Below are 25,572 nucleotides of genomic sequence, written 5' to 3'. Positions count from 1 at the left end.
GTGGAGGGTCGACGAAAGAGGGGGAGGCCTTCAACGAGATGGATTGACACGGTGGCTGCGATGATGGGCTCAAGTATAGCAGGGATTGTGGGGCTGGCACAGGATTGGACAGTGTTTCATTCTGCTGTGCATGGGGTCGCTATGAGTCGGAAACGACTCGACGGCACTTAACAACAACAACAACAATGGCTAATGATCACAAACATTTTTTCATGTGTTGGTTGGCTGCCTGAATATCCTCTTTGGTGAAGTGTCTGTTCAAATCTGCTGCCCATTTTTTAAGTGGATCATTTTTCTTTTTGATGTTGAGGTGTTGGAGTTTTCTATAAATTTTAGAGATGAGTCTTTTGTCCAGTATGTTATTGCCTGATATTTTTTCCCATTCTGTAGGTTCTCTTTTGACTCTTTTGGAGAGGTCTTTTGATGCACATAAGAATTTAATTTTTAAAAGGTCCCATTCATCTATTTTATCTTCTGCTGTTTGTGCATCTTGGGTTATGCTTGATAGTCTGTTTATGCCATAAATTAGGGCCCCTAAGTTTGCCCCTAAGGAGCACTGGTGGTGTAGTGCCTAAGGCATTTGACTACTAATCAGAAGGTTGGCAATTCAAACCCACCATCCACTCCACAGAAGCAAGACTGGGCAGTCTGCTTCCATAAAGGTTTACCATCTCGGATACCCAAAGTAGGTCACTATGAGTCAGAATTGACTCAATGGCAGTGGGTTTGGTTTTTTGAAAGTTTGCCCTTATGTTTTTATTGTTTTAGGTTTCATATTTAACTCTTTGATTCATCTGGAGTTAGTTTTTTTATATGTTGTGAGGTATGGACCTTGTTTGATCTTTCTGCAAGTGGATATCCAGTTTTGCCAGCACCATATGTTAAAGAGACCATCTCTTCTCCATTTATTGGTTTTGGGCTGTTGTCAAAGATTAGCTGACTATAGGTTGATGGATCGATTTTTGGATTCTCAATTCTGTTCCACTGGTCTATGGATCTGTCATTGAACCAATATCATTCTGTTTTGACAACTGTGGCTGAGCAGTGGGTTTTGAATCTGGGTATGTGGAACCTCCTATTTTGCTGTTCTTCTTCAGTAGTGCTTTGCTTATCTGAGGTCTCTTTCCTTTCTGTATAAAATTAGTGATTGGTTTTTGCATGTTTTTAAAGAATATTGATGGAATCTGGATCAGGATTGCATTTAATATATAGATTGCTTTGGATAGTATTGACATTTTCACAGTGTTCAATCTTCCTATCTATGAGCATGGTATGTTCTTCCATTTATGTAGATTTCTTATAGTTTCTTGAAGTAGTGTTTTGTAGTTTTCTTTGTATAGGTCTTTTGTGTCCCTGGTAAGATTTATTCCCAAGTATCTTATCTTGGTAGCTATTGTAAATGGTATTAATTTCCTTATTTCCTTTTCAGAGACCACTTTGCTGTGTAGAAGAATCCAGCTGATTTTTGTTGTGGTGGTGGTTGTTAGTTGCCATCCAGTTGATTTTGATTCATGGTGACCCCATGCATGCAGAGTAGAACTACTCCATAGAGTTTGTTTTGTTTTGTTTTAAATAATACTTCATTGTGTTATAGGTGGAAGTTTACAGGGCAAATTAAGTTCCCATTTAACAATTTTTATACAGATTGTTCCATGACATTGATTACAGTTTTCCCAATGTGTCAGCATTCTCATTATTTCTACTCTGCTTATTCTGTTTCCATTTGTCTGTCTTCCCTGTCCCTCCTTACCTTCTCATCTTTGCTTTAGCGTAAATGGTGACCATTTGTTCTCATATAGTTGATTATTTAAGTAGTCATGGGTGTCCAACAATTCTTCCACAATTTTCTCTGTGAGACAATCTGTCTCTTCCTGTTCTGGAAGTCTGACTACATTAATTTATTCCTCTTGATGGTATCCCACATGAAATCTTAGGCTTTCTTCATTATGTTTTGATCTTTAGTCTGATTGATCCCTTAACAAAGCAGTATTGAGGTATTTGTCTTTCATCCATTCATTCTGTCTTCCATTGATTCAGTTCTGCTCCTTTGCCCTTTCAATGTGTTACCTATTTCTGAAATCTAAGTATTAATCTTCTGGATTTCTGTATTTGTTGTTTTTGTATCATTTCTAATTTTTTGTTTATTTTGTCAGTTCTTGTATCGTTTTCCTAAATTGTTCTGGAGTTTTGTCAGTGTTTTCCTTAATTTTTTCAGTGTTTTCCTTAATCTTGTTAATCTCTTAATCCATTGAAACCAACCAAAAACCAAATTCACTGCTATTGAGTCGATTCGACTCATAGTAACCCCTCCTTGAATTTCCGAGGCAATATGTCTACAGAAGTAGATTGCCCGATCAATCTATTGAAAGTACCCAAATATAATTCTTTTGAATTCCTTATTAGGGAGTTCCAGTGCTGCTTCTTATTCAGGGATGTTTTCTGGATTTGTGTCCCAGTCCCTTGTTTCGACTACTTTATCTTGCTTTTTTGTGTGGACTGTGATGGTCTGCTGTCTCTGAGACATTGTGGTAGTATTGTATTTATGTTTAATTTGTGCTTGTATGTTGGTGTGATTCGCATAGGATTTTTTTTTTTTTCTTTGTTTTGATATATCTATGTTAACATATAGCCCCTCTGTTTGCTAGTTGTTAACACTTTGGCACTCACCACCTGTCTCCTGGTGAGTATAATAGAGAATGAGAGTATGTACACAGATCTCTGTTAGCTGTTCACAAAGAACAGTTGAAGGTGAGTTGAGCTGGTATTGGCTGCTGTCTATCAGCCAGTTGGTGTAAAAGCCAGTGGTAGCCCTCACCCAGTGGGTAGGGCTGGGCTGCAGGAGGTACAGGTATGGTTGGGCTGTGTGGGAGCGATTGCTGTCTGCCACTCAAAAAAAAAGAAAACACCAAAAAAATAAGAAAACAAAAAACTCAAACCACATACACAAATAGGAGCAATTGCAAAAAAAAAAAAAAAGAGAGAGAGAGAAAAAGTGCAATAAATAAGAAGAAAATTTTTCAAAATACATTGAAAAAGGATAAAAGAAAATTGAGGAAAAAAAAACTATCTGGGGAGGGAAGAATGAGAGAAAATAGCAAGAATAAAAGAATAGGGAAAACTGCAAAAGGAAAATAAGGGAAGTGAAGAACTAGAAGAAGGAAACCAGGAAAAGGAAAGAGACACAAGAATTTAAAAAAAAGAAACAAGGACAGGAAAGAGGAAATACAAAGAAGAGGAAAGAAGGAAGATAACAAGAATAATTTAAAAACAAACGAACAAAAACAAAATTGTCAAGGGTGGGACACAGCACCCAGGGTCTGCCAGGTCACAGACTAGGATGGAACCCCTGTAGGTAAAGAAAGTAGGTGGAGATGGTGGGGGGATGGCCACACCCCTATTCTCCAAGAGGGTATGGGGCACAAGAGTAGCAAGGGAAATATCACATCTCTCCAGTCATCGGTTTCTACAGCGGTTGCCAACGTTGTCCTTGGCAGGTGGAGCCCACTCCCAGATAACAGTCCAAGCAAGAACTCTGCCCGCACACACTCAAAACAGCTGTGCTGACCCAGAAAGAGAGGTCCATTGACCTATGGTCAGCTGATCTTTGACAAAGGGCCGAAATCCGTTAAATGGGGAAGAGAATGTCTGTTTAAGAAATGGTGCTGGCAAAACTGGATATCCATTTGCAGAAAAATCAAACAAAATCTGTACCTCACACCATACACAAAAAGTAACTCCAGATGGATCAAAGACTTAAATGTGAAACCTAAAACTATAAAGTTCCTCAAAAAAAAAAACTAAGGGCAAATTTAAGGCCCCTAATTTATGGCATAAAAAGATTATCAAGCATAACCCAAAATGCACAAACAGCAGAAGATAAACTAGATGATTGGGACCTTCTAAAAATGTAATTTTTATGTACATCAGAAGACTTCTTCAAAAGAGTGAAAAGAGAACCTACAGATTGGGAAATAATATTTGACCTCTAGAATTTATAGAAAATTTATAGAAAACTCTAACACCTCAATAACAGAAAGACAAATAATCCAATTTAAAAATGGGCAGAAGACATGAATAGACACTTCATCAAGTAGGATATTCAGGCAGCCAACAAACATGTGAAGACATGCTCACAGTCATTATCCATTGGAGAGATGCAGATCAAAACAACGAGATACCATCTTGTTCCAGCACTAGTAACAAAGTTCAACAAGACAGAAAATAACAAATGCTGGTGAGGATATGGGAAGATTGAGACTCTCATACATTGCTGGTGGGAGTGTAAAATGGTACAACCACTGTGGAAACCAGTATGGCAAGTCCTTAAAAAGTTGGAATTAGAAATACTATTTGACCCAGCCATTCCATTACTAGGTATATATCCTAAACAAGTGAAAGCCATGACAAGAACAGACATATGCACACGCATGTTCATCACAGCACTATTTACAATAGCCAAAAGATGGAAACAACCTGGGTGTCCATCAACTGAGGAATGGATAACCGAATGGATAACCAAACTATGGTACATACACACCATGGAATACTGTGCAACCCTAAAGAATAATGTAGAATCTGCAAAACACCACATAACATGGATAAACTTGGAGGATATTATGCTGAGTGAAATATATCAGTCACAGAAGGACAAATACTGTATTAGTCTATTATTGTAAAAGTCAAGGAAAGGTTTATCTGTGAAAGGAAATTTTCTTTGTTGGTTACAAAGGGGTGGGAGGGGAAGGGAGGAACACTGTTAGATAGGTAGAGGTAAGTATTGATTTGGGGAAGAGAAGGGCAGTATACCAAATGTGAGTGATCAACATGGTGGCATTGAGGAAGAGGAAGACATGGAGAGGTACATGGGAGGTACAGTCAACAAAAATGAACCCTTTGGTATATACAGTACTGCATTGTCAATGAAGGCATACGGGTATACAGGTGGATAGATGAGTGGACAGGCTGAACTATTAGGTATGTCTCTGAAGTGGGGAGTGTACTCAAGACCATGTGTAGGGTTGGCAGACAATGGTCCTATAAGTGTATTTGTATGATCTGTAAGAATTCCCAGGTTTATATTAGACCTGACACGGGACAAGGTTGTAGTCACTTCTTGGTCACAGTCAGCTCCCCAGAGGGAGCGAGTAGTTGAACCTGTGGGCTCCGGACCATAGTCGCAGGAGACATCAAGCTCAATTGGCATAACATACTGCACAAAACATTGTTCCACCTCCTACTTTGTCAAGTGACTGGGATCTTAAAAGTTTCCAAGCAGCCATCTTGATGCAACAATGGGTCTCTCCTTGTCCAGAGCAAAGAAGAAAGAAGAAAACCAAAGATTCAGGGAAACAATTAGTCCTAGCGACTAGTATACCATGCGATCCTCAGCCTATACTACTATGAGACCAGAAGAATTAGATGGTGCCCGGCTACCACTATCAACCATTCGGAAGGGGATCTATGTAGGAGATCCTGGATAGAGAGGGAGAACAATGTGGAACAAAACTCAAAAGCATTTGGGGGAAAAAAGGGGGGGACCAGGTTTGCTGGTCTGATAGAGCCTGGTGGAACCCCTGAGACTATGGCTCCTAGCTGCCCTTCAGGTCTGGAATTGAACCCATTGCTGTGGCTTCCAGCCAAACAAAAGACAGGCATATGAGTTGAACATTTACCTGAGGTAAATACACTCCTTGGAGTGAACAACCATGGGAAAAGGAGGGGCTATTTATGCACAGGGAGACAACTCAGGGGGCAAGGGTACATGGAGGGATGGACACAGGGAAGAGGTAACTATGCGGAGGAAATGGAAGGGGAGCTGTTGTATTGGGGTAAATTGTAGGCAATGTCTTGAGACAAAGTGTATATGAATTGCTGTATGGAAAGTGAATTTGCTCTATAAATTTTCACCCAAATCACAGTTTAAAAAAAAGAAAAAGAAAAAGAAAAAGTGAAGGGTGGTGGTGGACTGGCTGCTTGCAAACATCCAAAATGACTGTGCCCTGAGGACAGCCGTATGCAGTCCACAGTTATACCTTCCTCACTGTTCTCCCTTCTAGTCTTCAAGCATGTTTTGGTTCTCTGTGCCACTCTAACAGAAATACCATAAATGGGTAGTTTTAACAAACAAGGATTTATTCTCTTATAGTTGAGGAGGCTAGAAGTCTGAATTCAGAGTGCCAGCTCTGGGGGCTGGGTGAGAGCCCCTTGACCTTGGGCTTCAGCTTTGCCTCTTGCTCCTAGCCCACTGAAGCTGGAGGCTTCTCTTAACTCAGGCAGCTGCTGGCTGCTGAGGCTGACAAACCCAAGGTAGACAAGTAAAATAGCACAGTCCTAAGATTATCAAGCAACACAGCAGGCCACTAGCTAACAGTCCCAAGATCAGCAGACAACATAGCAGACTGATGACTCAGCCAAATGCAATATCCAGATGTGCCAAGAAGCTAGAGACCATCCTCAGACCTTCTCCTTATGTACAGGAAGCAGACCACATCCCTAAGGCAGCTCCTCAGCTGCTCACAGTAGATTCCACCATGGAGTTGATTACCAGTCTCATCATGGGGAATACTACATCCAGCTGCCCAGGCACTCAAAACCAGGCCTGGCCAAATTGACACACAACCTTAACTACCACAACATCCATCCCTCCTCTACCTCTTCCTTTCTTCCAGAAAACTGAAATCCATGTAATTCTCAATTATCTATACAAAAATGAAGGGGAACCATGCTTTGGCTTATGCAAGCAGGTTTTTTTTGAAAATCATATTTTGGGGGTAGGATCCAAAAGACGCAGATAGAAAGCTATATTTTGTACGTGTTGTTTGATTTTAGTTTCAATTATCTGAACATGAGTCATGAAAATTAGACACATAGCTTGCCCTCAGTTCATAGTCTAGTAAGGGAAGTATAGTCCTTATATATAAAGTCTTAGAAAAGGAATAGCCATTGAGTATATAAATAAATATGGTGTTGAAAAAGGCCTTTGGACAGGAAAAAGCATAAGTAAAGGTACAAGTATTTGAAAGCTGGAGACCTTTACTTGAAGCAACAAGTTTGACTGGAATGTAGTAGTATCCTTGAAAGGGAATAATGGGAGTTGAAGCTAGAAAAGGAAGTAAGAGTCAGATTATAAAAAATGTTTATTGTCTTCCCAAAGAATTTGGACTTGGGGGAAATAGGGAGCCTGTGAACAATTTTAAGCAGAGAAGTGGTATGTTCAGAGCTCTGTTTCAATAGTGGGTAATATTACAGCAAGAGAAACAAAGGCAAGTAGGAGGAGTCTGTTACTGTGAGAGATTAACTAGACGAGTAGCAGTGGGAAGATGAAGAGATTGAGATAGAGAATGAGTGATTATCCATACTCATTAAAATTAGATTGCTGATGCTGCATTGTAAATTTTGGTCAATGACATGAGACAAAGTATATGTGAACTGCTGTATGAAAAGTGAATTTACTCTGTAAATCTTCACCCAAATCCTAATTAAAAAAAAAAAATAAATTGGATTGCTGAGAATGTTGACATCTATCAGGGAGATTCAGAGGCCAAAGCCCCTGCCCAGCAATTCACTTGGTCAGCATTAACTTAGAACTTGCCTGATCTCTGGCCCCCAGGTACCTTGTCTCACTGGGCTGCATCAAACCCCTGTGTGACTTGCTGACTGTGATGGATTCAAAGATAGTACAGGTGGCCCTCAATGGACTGGAGAACATCCTGCGGCTTGGAGAGCAAGAGGGCAAACGCAGTGGCTCAGGGGTCAATCCCTACTGTGGCCTCATTGAGGAAGCTTACGGTATGTGCATCTCCCCACCTTCATCTCTGCCTTAATCAAAGAAGTTCAGGGTCAGAGTCTGGGGACTGTAGGCCTCCAACATGATAAACAGAACGTGAGAATGTGTTTTTCTGTGAGTACCTATGACTTTAATGAGATTTGAGTCTGTGTCTCCAAAAGTGGTTAAGAACTCCTGTCTAGCCAAGTTGTACCATCAAAAAAAAAAAAGTTGCCTTCAAGTCAATTGCAACTTTTGGCTATCTACTGGGTTCCACATGTTCCTATGGGACTAATGAGCTTATTAGTGCTCATATTAGTGGCTGACATAAATTTGATTGGGATTTGGGTCATGTTCCAATCCAAGATTTATGTACCAGTTTCTTATCTTGCCTGAGAAGAAGTAGATCTTTCTGATGTGCTCTACCCAGTAAGTGGGTATAGCACAGATGTGCAGATAAAACGTCCAAAACTGATAATAATAGCAGGAGCCAGAAGGCATGTGTTCCAATAAGAGTACTAGATTGACTCATTTTTCATCTCTGAGAAGAGAGAGTAGTCTCTTTGAAAAGATGATGGCTTTCCTCTTTGAGGTCAGAGATTTGATCATATTATTTGTGTTTGTAAACACTAACATCTCAGGGAAGGAAAAATAGATAAATGTTACATGGGCTCAGCTTCTTCCCAAAGAAAAGCACTCAAATTTCACTCTTTTCTTTCCTTCCTTTCTTCTTGCTTCAAAAGGCTTAGATAAAATTGAGTTTCTCCAGAGCCACGAGAACCAGGAAATCTACCAGAAGGCCTTTGACCTTATTGAGCACTACTTTGGTGTAGAAGATGATGACAGCAGCCTAGCTCCCCAAGTGGATGAAACACAACAGCAGTTTATCTTCCAGCAGCCTGAGGCCCCCATGGAGGGCTTCCAGCTATAATGTCTGCCTCCAGGGAGGGGAGGGGATGGGAAGCACCACCAACCAGCGGAAAAGCAGCCCTCTGGTGGGCGGGAACCAGCCCCCCCCATCAGCTACCACACACCTCTGCTACCCTGGAGACTGTGCTCTTGACCCGCTCCACCCCCTTCCCTGGAGGGAGCACCCTCTGGACAGAACCATCTGAGGCTCACGTTTGGGTTTTGTGACAAGAAGGGGACGTGTTGGGTTTTTCTTCCTTACACTATATTTTGGCTGCACATGTGTCTTTAACCCAGGAGCCCAAAGGTAGACAAAGGAGGACTGAGGTAATCAATTTTGCACCTTTTTTTATTTTAAATTTTTTTCTTTTGTGATGACTTCCTTCCCTTTTATTTTTCTTCATCCTTCCCAGTCCTCTGTCCTGATCTGTGTAACTCTTATCTTGGGTACTGGAGCAGATGGAATATTCCAGAGGTGAGGGGTGGGAGGGGAGGGGAGAAATCCAAAACAAAGTGTTCTTGCTCTGACAGAATATTAATCTCGTATGCTTGGATTGAGTTATTTAATTTTTTCTTTTGCACATTTTTCTTGTATGGAGGTTGCTCTTCCCAAGAACCATGAGTTCCTGGTTTTAGGAATCCCAGCTGTCAGCATTGTCTGTGACTAGAGGCTGAGGGGGAGCCACCCTGAGGCAAAGCTCCATCCTTCCCTCTAACCCCTTGTCCAGACCTTTAGTTTGGGAGATCCCCCTCACTGTCCTGGGGCAAATACACCAGTGAGAGTGGAGGGGAGGAGCATAGGCCTTCAGACAGGGCTTCCCATGTGTCGCTACTGATCCCATGTTTCTTACCCACCTTCCAAATGGTGCGACCCAACTTCATTTGTTTACTTGAAAATTCCCCCCCGGAGTTGAATGGACCTCCGAGGCGGCTGTATTTTCTCCTAAGCACGAGATAGGAGGCTGTGGTCCTTCCTTTCTCCTAAGGAGAAGATGGTCCTCACTCTGGTGACCCATAAATTTCAGAGGAGGTTGGAGGGAGAATGTCATGTATTGGGATACCCAGGGATCCCTGCCTTTGGCCTTTCTTCTTCCTCTTCCATAGTTGGATCATGTATATTTACTTCCAAAGGAGATAATGCCAAAAAGTTCTGTATTTTTTTATATTCTGTATATTAGGTAGGTCAATCTTAATTGGTCTCAAAAGGAAGAACTATTTGTAATTTTAAGTAAGATTCTATGAGGAAGACCAAAAAGAGATGTGGAAGCTCCACACTCGGGGGGAACTGAGCTTGGTCCTTTCCCTCTCTGCTTGGATTTTGGGCCATCACCTGGGACCAACACTCAGCTCTGGAACCTTTGTATAGCAGGACAGCTTGATCTGATTGGCCCAGTCTTAAGGAAGCAAGGATGCCCCAGGGCCTGGTGAAGTCCTCACGCTGAGGATCCTGCTTATGTCAGGAAACCCAGAAAACAGCCTGCCTTCTCAGATTCAGTCTCGGATATCCCTGTCCATGCCAGTTAACACACATGACTGCCTCTCCTGTCATCCCAGAGACTTCAGCAGCCTTAGTATCTTGTGAGAGCTATTGGTATCTTCCTGTTAGAGGGCCTAGAGCCTGCTTTGGGTTTTGCCCTTCCTGTGACAATTATAATCCAGATGCCTTTTCTTTCTCTTTGAATAAAACTAGTACAGTGCCTCAAGGGCTTCCCTATGCCTCTGGGTGGATTACTTTTAATAAAGCCCACTTGTCAGGGATTAGGGTGGAGGAAATTGTCAGCTAAGTATAGACCAAGTGTGGAGCTGCTGATGGCACAGTCTACCCCAGCCCCCAAAACCCACTGTTGTCAGATAGTGCCCTGCTCCAAGCTGACTTTTCCTTCCCCAGAAACAATGCCATTCTTCCTCCTGTTGCTACATATCCCCTTCTGGCTCAGGTGAAATTCACGCCCCTCTGCTTACATGTATAAAGTATGGGCAGTCATTCTGGGACCATTTTATAAGCAGCGTGATTTGGGGCTGGCAGTTATCCCTGGAAAGTTACATCAATGCTGTTCTCCTTTGGTGAGTCAGAGGTCACTTTACAGTTTGGGAATGACGACTACCAACCCACAGTCTCCCAGGTAAGCAAGGGATGACACAGTTTTCACTTGGCTATTGCCTCCATTACAAAACTCTTCTTCTGCTGTTCAAAGAAAGGGTTTTCCTCCCATTGTTTTTGTCCAGAGGGTAGAAACAAATTTTTAGGAGTGACTTTGTACATCTGAAGCACTGTCTTTGACTTTAGGGTCAAATTCTTGGTGTGAGAAATATACATCCTGCTTTCCCAACTATTCTTCCAAAATCTACTTTGGCTTAGATCTGGGCTTTGTACCAGATAGAAGAATTCTTGAGTCATCTAGCTAGTTCTTGAAGCCAGTTTTCTACAAGGACTTCAAAGACTGAAGTATCTTCCAGAGGCACAATGTGAAGATACATTTCTGATCAGAGGAAAGTAGCCTCAGAGCTTTCCTTTGTTGGTGTCGTCCCCAGACTATGCTTCCCAGTTCCCCTACTCTAGACCCCATTTAGTCAACAGGGGAAGCTCTTCTAGCAGACATAGGCAGGTCTTTTGTGTTTCCTCCTCTCTTTTGGCCATCTCTGGAAGCAAAAGAATACTTCTGCAGCCCAGGCGCAACAGCTGTCTTCATGGTCAGCCCTCATCTAGACCTGGACGCTGGCCTAAGTGAGTTCAAAGCTTTCTGGTCAGTTTTTGAATGGTGGTTGCAGGGATGGAGGAACTCCCCAGCCTGCTAATAACCTAATAAGTCTAGACACGCTGGAACCTCATATATTGGCATATGGCTAGGATGGCCATTTTAAGATCTCTGGTTGTAGCTTTGCAGAGGTGAGGGTGAAGGATTCTAGGTGTAAATTAAGAAGACAAGGAGCCTTTTTCTTAGCTACAGTGTTCAAATACTATCTTGAGCTATGCCAGGTATTTATTGCCAGTGTTTCTGGGCCCTCCACTCCCAAACCCTATCTCTAGTACTAGCAGGGTCTTTGGTCTTCAGTTCTCAGCTATTCCCAATGTCTTTCTGCTCTTAGTATTGGCACAGCCTTCTATTGGAACTACGTGGGTTTTTACCCTCAACTGGCCAGACCAGTTACTTCGGGTAATGAGCACAAATGATTGTTCCAAGCAGGTGTTGATGATGCCAGATTCCAGGGGCCTGGATGCCCCACCCCTCCCTTCTTAACTAGAACGCTTAGATGTCTTTCTGCTTTCTTTGCTTCTTCCAGAAACCCTGTTTTTGGAGCTGAACTTCAAGATTTGTAGCTGCAATTGAACCTAGCCAAGTAAGAAGGAAAGAAGGCTCTCAGCAGAGACTTTCTATTTCACTAAAGCCAAATATTTTCATGTCTCCTTGCCTTCTCCCTATACCCTGGAGTTATCCTTCTCCTAGCTAACTTAAAGAGAAGGCGATGAAAGCCTTGCAATACTTCCTTCCTCATCCCAGACCCCTCTTTTAAGGTTCCAATTCATTTGCTCAGGCCTCCTCCCTTCTCCCCTAGACTCACTTAGCTTGACATCCATCATATCCTCAGTGGCATTATCTTATGGGCTCAGATTCTAGATTCTCAATTGAAGGTAGGCATCATATTTTCCAGGTCCCTGCAGGCACGCCAGAATCCAAGGGAGAACAGGCTGGCTGGGAGCCTGGGGAAGGAATGTGCCTTCCTCTCCGCCTCCCTGGCAGCCTTGGGGGAGGGGTACAAAGCTTAGAGCACTGAACCATATGAAATGCTCATAACCAGTGGCGACATCTTCCAGGCAAGACTACCCCAGCAGTGAGTGCATGAGTGTGGGACTGAGAAACTGCTCAGAGTAGATTTCTATCACAACTATTTCAGGATTGCACATTCTAGACCAACCTTAACCAGTGTTTTTTTTTTTCCCCTGTGTCTTAGCTTTTGGATTCTTAAGCCAAAAGGCTGAGATTTTGGACCTACGGGGATCCACTAGTAGTAGACACTAGCTACTCTTTGGCCAAGGCCTTCAAAATGATTCAGTCATCCCATTGTCTATTCCCTAGCCCTTACTCCCGGATTTTATTTTTGGTTTGGTTTACCCCCCAATTAAGACCATGGCAAGGGGGTAAAATGAGGTCAAGACTAATCAACTCTATATTAAAGCTGTTATTTTTCCTCTGAGAGCATTTTGCATTAGACCTGGGCTATGTGCAGAACCAAAGCCAGCTTTGAGATTTAGAAAAGACAGCATTAAATTTGGGGCCCAGATGCCCTAGGAGAAATAGTGTGCTATAAAGGTTTTCAGTGGGTTTGGGCTTACCTGGCTACTTCTGGGCCAGCCTGACTTAAATCCACATTAGCCCTTACCTGAATGCCTCTGTTCAAAGTTAGCCTTGCTCTCTCCCCTAAGCAGGTCAGATTTTTAGCCCCTAGGCTAGGGGAGAGAAAACTGTCTGTCATGCCCTAAAGCAATAGAGGCAGGCCCTGTGACTGGCTTTGAAACTCTGGCTCAGAGGATGTCCTTAAGCACTCTCGGACCTTAGGGTGGTATTGGCTTTTTTATCCAGCTTTGGTGGGAACTGCCTTTGAATGGATCACTAGAGAAAGGAAAAGAAGATATAGGACTCCATCCAAAGGGCAGATGTCCCCAAAAAACACGTTGGGTTTCCAACTACAGTCTCTAGGAAGGTGAATCCTTCTCCTTCTCACTGATAGTTCTTTCAGAATTTGTTTTCTTTTTCCAAGAACCGTAAAATCTGCCTATTTTCATATTCTCAGGGCCCCTGGGTAGACAGACACAGCTTGATGATTTCAGAGCAGATATAGGCCAAGAAACCATGGCATTGAGTGTGCTGAGTCCAGACAAATGATATTTATATACACATCCAAATTTGAAAAAATGTATTTCTTTAGGTTTCAAACACTGTAATAATAGATATAAAGCAAAAATAAAAACCTGTTGCAAAGTTCTAAATTGTGTCTTTTGGTTTAGAATGAAACTAAGCTGGATTATTTGGAAGTGAATGAGAAGTGTTTAAACTTGTTAGCCTAACAGTAGAAATAAGAATTGCTCCAGCCTGCTCCTGCTATAAAGCGTTGTGTGTGTGTGCGCGCGCGCGCGCGTGTGTGTGTGTGTGTTGGGTGTATGTTTAGTTTTTTTAAAAAAACTTTATTGACATACAATAAACTGCACCTATTTAAAGTGTATAATGTGATAATTTTTTATATACATGCACTCATGAAACCATTGCCACTATTAAGATAGTGAATATATCCATCACCCCTATAAGTTTTCCTATGTCCTTTGGAATCTTCTCTTTCTGCCGCAGCAACCACAAATCTGCATTCTATAGTCACTATAGATTAGTTTGCATTTTCTACAATTTCTGTAAAGGATCTTGACATTATTTCATTATCATTCCATAGCCTTCTGAGGCTTATAAACTAACTGAATGTTGTCTCCATTTTGCTAATGAAGAAATAATCTCATAAACATTGAAGTCATACAGTTCACAGACTCCTCACTTCAGATTGGAACAATTCCTAAAACAGAAATTACAAGAAGCCAACAATTTGATTTAACACCAAAGGAGGGTTTTCTTTTTGCTGATAGTGTGTTTTAAGTTTTACTTAGTTGTCAACATTTAAAAAATGTCCTCATTAAAAAATGTCTTGAAAAAATACTGAGTATCTGGCACGATTGGGCCTGAGTTTCTGCTTGGCAACAGTCTGCAAGAGCTGCACCACCACAGTCGCCACCATTCCTGGTTGTCTCCGTAACCCGTCGTTTTCTTTATAACAGAGAAAGGGACTTTAAAAAAATAAAAACTTTTTATTATGGAATATTTTAAACGTTACATAAGTATAGCATAATAAACCATTTACCTTTGAGTTTATTACAATTCACGTTGAGCCATGTTGTAGAGTAAAACTTCTTTCCATAGGGTTTTCATAGCTGTGACATTTCAGAAGCAGTTCTTCAGAGTGTAACAGAGAAAGTGACTTTTTAAAGCCATGTTTCTATTTTTCTTACTCCTTGCCTGCTTTACTCATATTACCCTTCTGGTCCTTGAAGGCCAACGTTGACCTTTCCTGGGATACCCTCCACCCCTCACTGCATATACACGTGTTCTTGCTTGTGTCCTTTACTCCTGCCTAGAACACCACCTTCCTATGGAAATCCAGCAAGGCCTTATTGATAGGTTACTTCCTCAAGAGATTGCTAACACACATTACTGGAAACAGGGCCTTCGTTTCAGGAGGCCTGGATTCCAAATCTTGGCTCCTCAGTTCTTTCATCACACCATTATACAGTGTTGCCTGGTAAAGACGACACTTAGTGTTTCATTTTGTTTACTTATTTAGGTAATTTTTATTTATTTATTTATTATTTATTTTTGTTTATTTATTTAGGTGATTTGGGTGAAAGTTTACAAAGCAAATCCGTTTTCCATACAGCAGCTCATACACATTTTGTTTCATGACATTGACTGCAATTCCCCACAATGTTACAGCTCTCTTCCCACTTCCTCCCTGTAGTTACTACTTCCCTGTGTCCTTTCCTATGCATTCCTGCCCCCTGACCAATCTCCCTGTACAAATACTGCTCTTCTGTTCTCTCATGATTGATCATTTTAAGGAGTGTATCTACCTGATGTAAATGTTCGCTCTATATGCCTGTCATTTGACTGGAAGCCACAGAGTTCTATTCCAGACCTGCAGGATAACTAGAGGCCATAGTCTTGGGGGTCTCCACCAGGCTCAATCAGACCAGTAAACCTGGTCTTTTTATGATTTGGGGTTTTGTTCCACGTTGTTCTCCCACTCTATCCACCATCTCCTGCACTGATCCCTTTCCAAGAGAAACTTAATGTTAGGAAATACAGTCTTAACCTTTGGGGAAAATAATTAACATCTTAAGAGCCCCAAAACAATGCTCATTTTGAACAACTACTTAAAACATTCTCTGCCTTTACTGCAGCCAGCTCAGCTCCAGATGCTAGCCTCTGGGACAAGAGAATTTAGCCAATGATTCTCAGTGTTTTGTTTGTTTTTATTACTATGATTTGGGTGAAAGTTTACAGAGCAAATTGACTTTCCATACAGCAGTTCACACACACGTTGTCTCATGACACTGACTACAATTTACCACAATGCAACAGCTCCCCTCCCACTTCCTCCTGATAGTTACCTCTTCCCGGTGTCCGTCCCTCCATGCACTCCTGCCCCCTGAGCTGTCTCCCTGTGCATAAGCAGCCCTTCTTTCTCCCATGATTGTTCTCTCCAAGGAGTGTATCTACTTCAGGTAAATGTTCAACTCATATGTCTGTCTTTTGTTTGGCTGGAAGCCACAGGTGTGGGTTTAATTCCAGACCTGAAGGGCAGCTAGGGACCATAGTCTCAGTGGTTCCACCAGGCTCTATCTGACCAGCAAACCTGGTCCCCTTTTTTTTTTTTCCCCAAATGATTTTGACCTTTGTTCCACATTGTTCTCCCTCTCTATCCAGGATCTCCTCCGTAGATCCTCCCAAGTGGTTGGCAGTGGTAGCCGGGCACCATCTAGTTCTTCTGGTCTCATAGTCATATAGGGTGAGGATTGCCATGAATCTTTGGTTTTCTTCATTCTTTACTCTGGACGAGGAGAGACCCATGGTTACATCTAGATGGTTGCTCGCAAGCTTTTAAGATCCCAGTCATTACTCATCAAAGTAGGAGGGATTCTCACAGTGTTTTTGACTTTGCAAGTAAATAGTAATTTCAACACCTTGCTTAGAATTTGTAATAGAACTCTATCCAGACATAGGAAGCTAGGACAGATTGCAGAGCAAGTAGCCTTTGAGCTGGGCCTCAAAAGATTCTGTTTTTGACTGCTCACCAGAAGGCTGGAGGTTCAAACCCACCAGCCACTCCTCTGAAGGAAGATGGGGCAATCTACTTCCGTAGTGATACTGCCTCAGAAACCCAAGGAGGGGTCACTATGAGTCAGGTCCGACTTGACGGTACATAACAACAACAGAATGGCATTTTAGAAGAGGGAATTGCATCTGCAAAAAACCTGAGAAGTTTTGTAAATGGTAAAAGTTATAGTAGAAGCAAAAAATGACAGCGATGGAGAGGACTAACTATAAATAGGTAGAAGCCAAATCATTTAGTCTTTTGGTTCCAGATGTAAGGAAGCCTTTATTCCATTATCTGCAGGTAACAGGAATAAAGAATTGTGATCTCACATTTGGAGAAAAGCTTGCCATTTTCTTTCTTTAGCCCCAGTGCTAAATTGGTACTTTCTCAATAGCAGTCAACCAAGAGATGTGTGATGAAGTGGCCTACAGAGAGGGGGGCCTGTCAGAGAAAAAGGCCCAGGAATTTTTGCTTTAGGCCAAATTCCCTGCAAGGTCCCCTTAACCCTTTCCAACTAGGAACTAAATGCCAGACGGTGATGAAAAAAAAAAAAAAAAATTCGCAAGTTACCTTGACTCATCCTAAGGCAAAGCGTGGCAGAGCAATTAAGGACGATGCCTGGTGCCAGACTCCTGGTTTTGAATCCCTGCTCTAAGCACTGTTTAGCGGTGTAACCTTGAACAAGTTATTTAACCTTTGCCTTACTGTTCTCAGCGGTAACGGGGGAATGACAATTGTACTTGTCTAGATAAGTAGTTAGGAGAATTAAGCATACAGTAGTCATTCAATGAACTATTATTGCAATTATTAAAAGCCTTATAAGAAAATTGAGGCCCGGGGAGAAAATGCCCAATCACACAACAAATTAGCGATGACGTTAGAACTGTTGCCTCATTCCCAGCCCAGGATTCCAACCCTCGCCCGGAATCCTCAGAGATTCCTAAAATATCCTACAAGGCATAGAAGTGCACAACGGGTAATAGGGGGGATTGATGGCGTTCAGGAAACATAGCCAGGAGCAAGGTTTGGGGGCTGAATCATAGCTTCTGGGTGATAGGAGGTTGACGTAAGTCATTGTGCATGACTAGCTCCTTTCGGACCTCCAGGGTATCAGGCTGCTAGAACGAAAGCCCATTCTATTGCCTCTTGGGAGTTGTGGTCAGCTAGCCCCTGTGCATGTAGGGGAGTGTAGTGTTTTCCCTCCCCCCGCCTTCCCAATTGACCCGCCTCATAGGCCGCCTTCGTTTTAGCCTTCCCAGCAACCTCCGCGAGAGCTCAGGCTATTGATTGGCTGCGGCGGGAGCGGGTACCTCTGCCGGCAGCGGTTGCCCAGGGTTTCCGGTGCGAGGCCAGAGCGGGTGAAGCTGTCGGTACGTCGGCGGTGAGGTGCGTACTGCGGAGGCTAGCAAGATGAGACAATCATGGGGCTTGTCTGGATACTTTTGGCTAGTGGGAGGAATCACAACGATTCCGCGCGTGGGCTCAGGCCGGGAGGCGGGTTAATACCTCTGCGCATGCGTGGCCGGAGGTCGCGCGGGGCGGGGGTGGCGGTGGCTGCTTGCGCGCGCGCGCGCGCGCGGAAACCCACGTGAGTCCTGGGGACCCGGGGGGAGGGACTGGGATTCTAGCATCCCGCCACGTCAGTCTCCGGCTCTGAGCCAATCCCGCTCTCGACCTGTCGTGAGGGGGCCGTGTTGTGTCGGGAAGTGGCTTTGGTAAAAAGGAGGCCTCTTTCCTCGTTCGCTCCAAGAGCAGCGCACCGAAGACCTGACTGGGTACACCAGGTTCCCTTGATCGGCCAGAGACCGGGAGAAACATTGGCTTCCCCTGGTAAAGGCCAGCCAGTTTGTTTTTGTTTTGAGAGGCTTTGTGCGCCTGGTGTTGGGATTTCTGATCAGGCTGAGAAGAATTTCGAAGTCTTGGAAAATAGCAACTGTGTTTGTTTTTTGAAGAATTTTCTCTTAATCTAGCACTGCAAACCACAATGAAGAACCAAGACAAAAAGAATGGGGCCGCCAAACAGTCAGGCAACACTTCCAACCCAAAAAGCAACCCAGGGCAACCGGAAGCGGGACCAGAGGGAGCCCAGGGTCGCCCCAGCCAGGCGACTCCTGCAACCGAAGCTGAAGTTTCCACCAGCCAGGCCCCTGGGAAGCCTGAGGGTGTGTGCCAACTCTGTTTTTCCAGCGGAGAGGGGGAGGAGTTTTTGGTACTCCTGTTTAGCTTCTGGAATTAGAGGCTGAGGCCGCTGTTTACCCAGAAAGGAGGAAATGTAGAATGAGATGAGGAGAGTACTGAGTCTGTGTGATACCCACCCTTTCCCTGGGAGTTGATAGAACCTCCCACTCCAAACACAGGAGCAGAACTCTTGAGAGAAAGTTGTAACAGGATTAAATCAGGTGGCAGTCAAAAGAGAGGCCCAGCCTGCAAATCCTGGGCCCATTAGGAAACACTTCATTAGTCACCAGTTGGTAACTGCTCTCTCCATACCTGAGGCTTTCCTGGGACTTTGTTAATAAATAGCTTTTGGGATAAGAAGGAGATGGACTAGAAGTTGAGTTTCTGCAGCATGTGTAGCCTATGCTGGATGCTTTACATACTTGCCCTCTTCTGTGCTCACAACAAACCTTGTTGAGTAGTGGTGAAGGGTAGTTATACAATTTTATAAGAAAATAAACTGAGCCTTAAAGAGGTTAGCCAACATTTAACCCAAGCCAGTGAGTTTAGCTGGGCCTGAAGATTCCAAGCCAGTGATACTACTATCTTATTTCTCTCCCTGTCCCTAATCCTCTCCTACTATAGGGGCTCAAGCCAAAACTGCTCAGTCTGGGGCACTCCGTGATGTGTCTGAGGAGCTGAGCCGCCAGTTGGAAGACATCTTGAGTACTTACTGTGTGGACAACAATCAGGGGGGCCCAGGTGAGGATGGGGCACAGGGTGAGCCTGCTGAACATGAAGATACAGAGAAGTCCCGGAGCTATGCTGCAAGGAACGGGGAGCCTGAGCCAGGGACCCCAGTAGTCAATGGTGAGAAGGAAACCTCCAAAGGGGAACCAGGCACAGAGGACATCCGGGCACGTGATGAGGGCGGAGATCGAGACCACCGGAGGCCACAGGAGAAGAAGAAAGCCAAAGGGCTGGGTGAGCAGAGGGCATCTACTTAGTTTAATCAGAGCCAGGGACGTGGGCCACAGCATAGAAATGTGTAGGTTGTGCACTACACAAGGGCACCTGGCCTCAGAAGCAAGTGGGAACTGAAATCCAGCTTGCTTGCTCTTTGAGGGAAATAGAGAACAGGAGCCCTGGCAGTCCTGTGCCAGCCAGCACCATGGTGTGACCTGCGGCAAATCCTTTTCTCTGTCTGGGCCTTAGTTTGCACTTCCCTATAGTAAACAAATTGGACTAGACCAGAATTGAAAACTCAAATACATAAACCAAGCTAGCCAGGGGGCCCATGACCAAGAGAGTACCTACTTCATCCAAAGGGTTGACTGCCACCTGGTCCCAGCCAAACTATGATCTTGGTAGCATGCCAAACTATGATCTTCATGTAGCCAGATTTTTTTTTTTTTTTTTAAAGAAAAATAAGAAATCAAGAGTTTTGTGAAATAATCTAGATTTTTTTTTAAAAAAAATTGTTGGCAGTGTAAGTACCGGGAGCCATACACAACCCCCTGTGGCTGGATTTGGCTTGTGTGCCAGTGATTTGCAGCTTCTGTACCAGTCTCTTGGAACTTCCCAGGACTGACACTCGGAAGCCTGGTGCTGTGCTGTGTAAGGTAGCAACAGTTAGTAGGGAACGGCAGTGTCTGACAGGCTATTGAAGGATCAAGCTTGGTGACTTTAAACCCCTTATCCCTATGTCCTTCCTACTCCTGACTATCCTACCCCCAACTGTCACTCTAATGCAAAGAGGAATAAAAAATTCTTTTTTTTTTTTTTTTTTTAAATCTTAGAATCACATGTGGAAGGTATATTCATTTTACAGCTCACTATTTGACTACCTGTGTTGCCAGGAAATTTAGTATTTTCTCAAGGAGTTCAGGAGACTTAGCTCTTCTTTTATTCTTCCTCTTTTGGAAGGGCCTTCCTTGCACTGAACTCAGGGTGAGACATCTTTCATCTTTTGGTTGTTGTTGTTGTTGTTAGGTGCCATCGAGTCGGACCCGACTCATAGCGACCCCTCCTTGGGTTTCTGAGGCAGTATCACTACGGAAGTAGGATTGCCCAACCTTCCTTCCAAGGAGCGGCTGGTGGTAGATGAGGCAATTGTTTTCTCCCGGTGCCTACTGAGATTACACAGGGATTCAATTGTTCATTCAGTTATTGGGCATGTCCTCTGTAACAGGCACTAGGGACAGTCCTGAGGTCCTCATGAAGTATGTAGTCTAGCAAGGAAGGAAGGCAGCCAGTTTGATGAGGAGAAATAAGGTAGGATAGGGAAGAGCTGTTTTAAGGCTCTAGAGTGAGGGCACAGGTCTAGAGGGGCTCGGGGCCCTCCAAGAAGTGTATACATGCCTTTGCTGCCTGTGCTTTGCAGGGAAGGAGATTACACTGCTGATGCAGACACTGAATACACTGAGCACCCCAGAGGAGAAGCTGGCAGCGCTGTGCAAGAAGTATGCTGAACTGGTCAGTCCCCAACCTGCCTCTCATACCTTCCTTGCCTTTTGAAAGTCATCAGGGCACCTGGAGTGGGACTATGGTGCAGGGGCATATGGGTGGTTTAATTCCTATCTACCCTTTCTCTAAGCCTTTTCTCTAACTTAAATAGGAAGTTAAGTCCCAGCTGGCCTCTTCAGGGCTGACAGTGAGAGAAGGAATTCCACATTCCTTGAAACAAATTTCTTAATGAGTTGCAGGTGGTGAAACCCTGCTTCCAGACCTGAGTCCTAGATACTCTTACCTTGCTTATGTGTGGTTTGGTACGTAGGCACTCTAGTGCCGAAGGCATTTGACTGCTAACCAGAAGGCTGGCAGTTCCCCCGCCACTCTTCAGAAGGAAGAGTGGGCAGTCCTCTTCCTTAGAGATAACCCCCAAGATATGGACATGCATGGTGACATTATCACACTTAACAAAATGCACACTAATCATTTGATACTATGTAATACCTGGTCCAGAGTCAGAGTTTCCCAGTTTAAAAATGTTAGTTTGATCAAATGAGGGTCCATATGAAGTCTCTCTATTACTTTTGGTTCACAGTACTCCAGAATAATCTTTCCTTCACCATCATCCTCCTTTTTGTTTTTCATAACATTGACTTATTGCAGAAATCAGATCAGTTGTCCTAGAGGATACCCTACTTTCCAGCTTTGCCTTCTTTGTGGCATTTAACTTGTTTCTTCACCTCCTTATAATCCTCTAAGTGATGTGAGGGTTAGCTCTAAAAGTTTAATCCAGTTTAAGTTCAGCTATTCTGATAGGAATTTTCCATAGGTGGCTCTCTATACTCAGGAGGTGCAGTGGTTAAGCACTCAGCTGCTCACTGAAAGGTCAGCAGTTAAAACTTACCAGCTGTTCTTCAGGAGAAGATATGACAGTCTACTTCCAGAAAGATTGCAGCCTTGGGAAACCCTATGGGGTAGTTCTGCTTTGTCGTATAGGTGGCTGTGGGTTAGAATTTGACTCAACAGCAGTGGGTTTGTTTATTTTTTGTTTTGGTGCTTTGTGTTATGTCATAAGAAACACAAGGTGGGGTTTCCCCCTCATTTAGTGATGTAAATGGTCAAATAGTGGCAATAGGATCCCTCCTCTATCAGATTCCCTGCAGAATCTGAATTAACAGATTCATCCACTGATGGGTCGTTGCTTATTTATTTTAAAGTTCTTCATTCCATCTGCTTTTATTACCTGGAATCTCCTGTTAGAAACTTTTCTTATATGTAAAATGGGGGGAATCATATCTCCCCAGTGGGATTATTGCAAGAATTACATAAAAGGGTCTTAAGGAGATATAGTACCTTTTCAGAATGATTGAGCCAGGGAGATTGATGCAAGAGAGGAGGGAGCAGTTTGCTGGAGTTATGTTCTCAAGTAAGCAAGGGAGATGAGGTCCAGCACACAAGCAGAGGAGGGGGGTCAGCCTTGGAGAGTGGCAAGGGAGGAGAGGACAGGTGCCAGTGGACTGGTGGTTGTGGCGCTGGTGCCTCTGTGTTCACAGTGAAACGGGGACGATAGCTGGAGGGGAGGGGAACTTGGCGAGGACGATAAAAGAGTTGTCTAGAAGGAGAGTATAAATAGCACTGGAAATTAGTAGGATTGCTGGGCATGCAAAGATCTTCTTGAAATTCTGAAATTGGTCATGAATTGGAAGTGAGATCCTTCAAGAAGAGTTACTTTAGCGTCAATGCAGAGGAAGCAGGAGGTTGACTTACTATGCTTGAGATTTTGCTGGGAGAAAGGAACAAGAGAATGAAGACATGAGGAATCTAAGCCAGGTAAGAAGGTAGGTGATAAAAGGGGGGTTGAAGGAGAGTGAAAAGATGTTTGGGTCAGTGAATTGGAGGCCCAGTAGGCTCAGAGACTTGTTGGAGACTATGAGTATTGAAAGAAATGAATTAGAAAGATAGAAGATGGTAGTCTTGGCCTTGAGATGGTGGAAGTGAGTACAGGTCCCACTAATGACAGGGTCTAGATGTGCCCTGTCCAGGACAGTAGCCACAAGCCAGTTGAAATAGCTAGTCCAGATATGTATGTACTGTGATGTAAAAGACACATTGCATTTCCAAGACCTAGGGCAAAAGAAAGAATGTAAAATAATTCTCTAATAAGGTTTTTTAATATTGATTCCATGTTGATGTTTTAATATTTAAGATATTCGTTAAAATAAATATATCATTAAAATTAACTTCACTTATTTCTTTTAATTTTTTTAATGTGGTCATTAGAAAATATAAAATTACTTCTATGGCTTGCATTCTGTTTCTACTGGACAGGGTTGGATAGTACTGTGGGGAGGGGGCTAAGCTGGGCCAGAGAACAGGGTCTGTAGAGGAGGTTAAGGAGTGTAAGGCCAAGGAGTCAAAGACTTGTCTGTTGATACTGAAATGACTAAGAATGGTAGTAGCTTGTCTTTCATGTTGGAAAGAGAAGAGAGAAATGTTGAGCCAGTGCTAAAGTCTTGAAGAAGTTGGGTAAGTGGGAGTCAAGGGGTTCTGCTGATGAATACAAGGTAGGGGAGCAGGTGTGAGGGGTGAGTGTCCAGAGAGTTAGGGGAATGCAATGATCTGAAGTGTCTTGAGAGCTTTGTCTCAAGTCAGCTGGGATAGAAGCTGGCATCCACTGCCTGGGTGGCCCTGCTTGTTCTCTCTGAGTAGGTTATTGTAAGGAGTAAATGGAGCTGTGAGAGAGCTCCCTTGGCCTCAGCTGTCACAGCCAGGTTTGCAGGAGAGGGCAGGAGTCAGACCAGCTCAGGGGGTGCTGTGATGATTCCCATCAAGGAGAGCCCAATAGGGCACTCACCTGCCCTCCCTGTCCCCAGCTAGAGGAACACAGGAACTCTCAGAAGCAGATGAAGCTCCTGCAGAAGAAGCAGAGCCAGCTGGTGCAAGAGAAGGACCACCTGCGGGGTGAGCACAGCAAGGCCGTCCTAGCCCGCAGCAAGCTGGAGAGCCTGTGCCGCGAGCTGCAGCGGCATAACCGCTCCCTCAAGGTAAGCTGCACACACCCGCGCCTCCGGGGTCCTTTGGCTTCCATTTATCTTCAGTGGGTTTTCCCCTTGAAAAGTAGCACAGGCTTGCAATATAGAAGTAGACTTCCCCCATAATACCCCACCTTAGGTAGAACTACTTATAGGCAGTTAGCATGTACTAACATTATTGGTTCCTGGGTGGCACTAATAGTTAAAAGTTCACCTACTAACAGAAAGGTTGACGATTCAAACCTACCTAGAGGTACCTTGGAAGAAGGGCCTGGGATCTCCTTCCAAAAGATCCCAACCATTAAAAATCCTACTCTGACACACATGAGGTTGTCATGAGTCAAGAGTCAAGTTCACTTGATGGCAACTGTTCTTTGTTTGTTTTTAAAATAAGATAAAGGCTAAGATGCTATAACAAAGGGAGCCCAAAATGCAGTGGCTTCACTATTTCTAAATTAAATACCAGTCCCAGAGGATAGTTGTTTGGAGGAGGAGTTGTTTGAGGAGTTTAAGGATTTCAAGGTCTTTGAGGCTAGGGAGTAGGAAAGTTTTTATCTTGATAGTGAAATTACAGAGAATGGTAATACGAATGTAAGAATCACATTGACCACACTGGCAGAGCTGACAACAGCTCATCTCCCAGAGGTTGGTCAGTCAGAAACACTGGGTCCTTTCTCTTGTTCTGCTCAACCTGTGGTTAAACATGGGTTGATCCCCAACTGCCAGGTTGTTTTCACGTGCATGTCCTCACAAATGCATATAGATCTTAACAGAATTTAAGGGAAATAAGTGGTGTTTTGCAACTTGGGTTTGTTTTGTTAATATTTGTCTTTTAAAACATTACGATTTTAATATAAATTTGATGTGAGGGATTCAAAGGTGACAAGTGTAAGAAATTAAAGGTAATAGTTGCCCACTCCTTAACCCCACTGCCCAGCAGAAACCACTCCCAACTAACCTACTTCTATGGAAGGTGAAGTAAAGTCTTCTAGATTTTCCTCTCTATGTATAAAATCTTACATATATTTCATTTTTTAGATGAAATTATTTGGCATGTACTGTTTCATACCCAATTAGTTTTTTCACATATTTCAGAGTGCTTGATCTTTCCCCGTCATTTTATGCTGTGGGAGGAAGTGAGGTAGGCTGCTTCCAAAAAGTTTCACAGCCTTGGAAACCCTAGGGGCAGTTCTACTCTGTCTTATAGGGTTACTATGAGTTAGAATCGACACAGTGACAATAAGTATCACTGCGAAAACGGCAAGGAGGCCACATGTTCTGACCTTATCTAATCTCACAAGAGGAAGACAGGATTACCAGCAGTAACCCAAGGCCTATTACTGCAAG

At 43.4% G+C, this 25,572-nt stretch overlaps 2 protein-coding genes across 2 annotated transcripts in view; both read left to right on the top strand.

Moving 5' to 3' along the window:
- Nucleotides 1-8,696, top strand: part of KPNA6 (karyopherin subunit alpha 6) — a 20,255-nt gene extending 11,559 nt beyond the window's left edge. The window contains exons 12-13 of the mRNA XM_007950455.2: nucleotides 7,610-7,788; nucleotides 8,509-8,696. Coding sequence (XP_007948646.2) covers nucleotides 7,610-7,788; nucleotides 8,509-8,696 — 367 coding nt within the window. The remainder of the gene's footprint in view (nucleotides 1-7,609; nucleotides 7,789-8,508) is intronic.
- Nucleotides 8,697-18,569: 9,873 nt separating this feature from the next.
- The window catches only part of TXLNA (taxilin alpha), a 13,531-nt gene continuing 6,528 nt past the window's right edge, over nucleotides 18,570-25,572 (top strand). Inside the window, exons 1-4 of the mRNA XM_007950454.1 lie at nucleotides 18,570-18,747; nucleotides 19,388-19,726; nucleotides 21,126-21,217; nucleotides 24,067-24,237. Of these exons, the coding sequence (XP_007948645.1) occupies nucleotides 18,570-18,747; nucleotides 19,388-19,726; nucleotides 21,126-21,217; nucleotides 24,067-24,237 (780 nt within the window). The remainder of the gene's footprint in view (nucleotides 18,748-19,387; nucleotides 19,727-21,125; nucleotides 21,218-24,066; nucleotides 24,238-25,572) is intronic.

Source organism: Orycteropus afer, unplaced genomic scaffold (genome assembly GCF_000298275.1).
Source record: "Orycteropus afer afer isolate SDZICR_OR568_19922 unplaced genomic scaffold, OryAfe1.0 scaffold00272, whole genome shotgun sequence".
Taxonomy (NCBI): Eukaryota; Metazoa; Chordata; class Mammalia; order Tubulidentata; family Orycteropodidae; genus Orycteropus; species Orycteropus afer.
The sequence above is the reverse complement of the archived record's forward strand: the minus strand, read 5'-3'. Positions and strand labels throughout refer to the sequence as shown.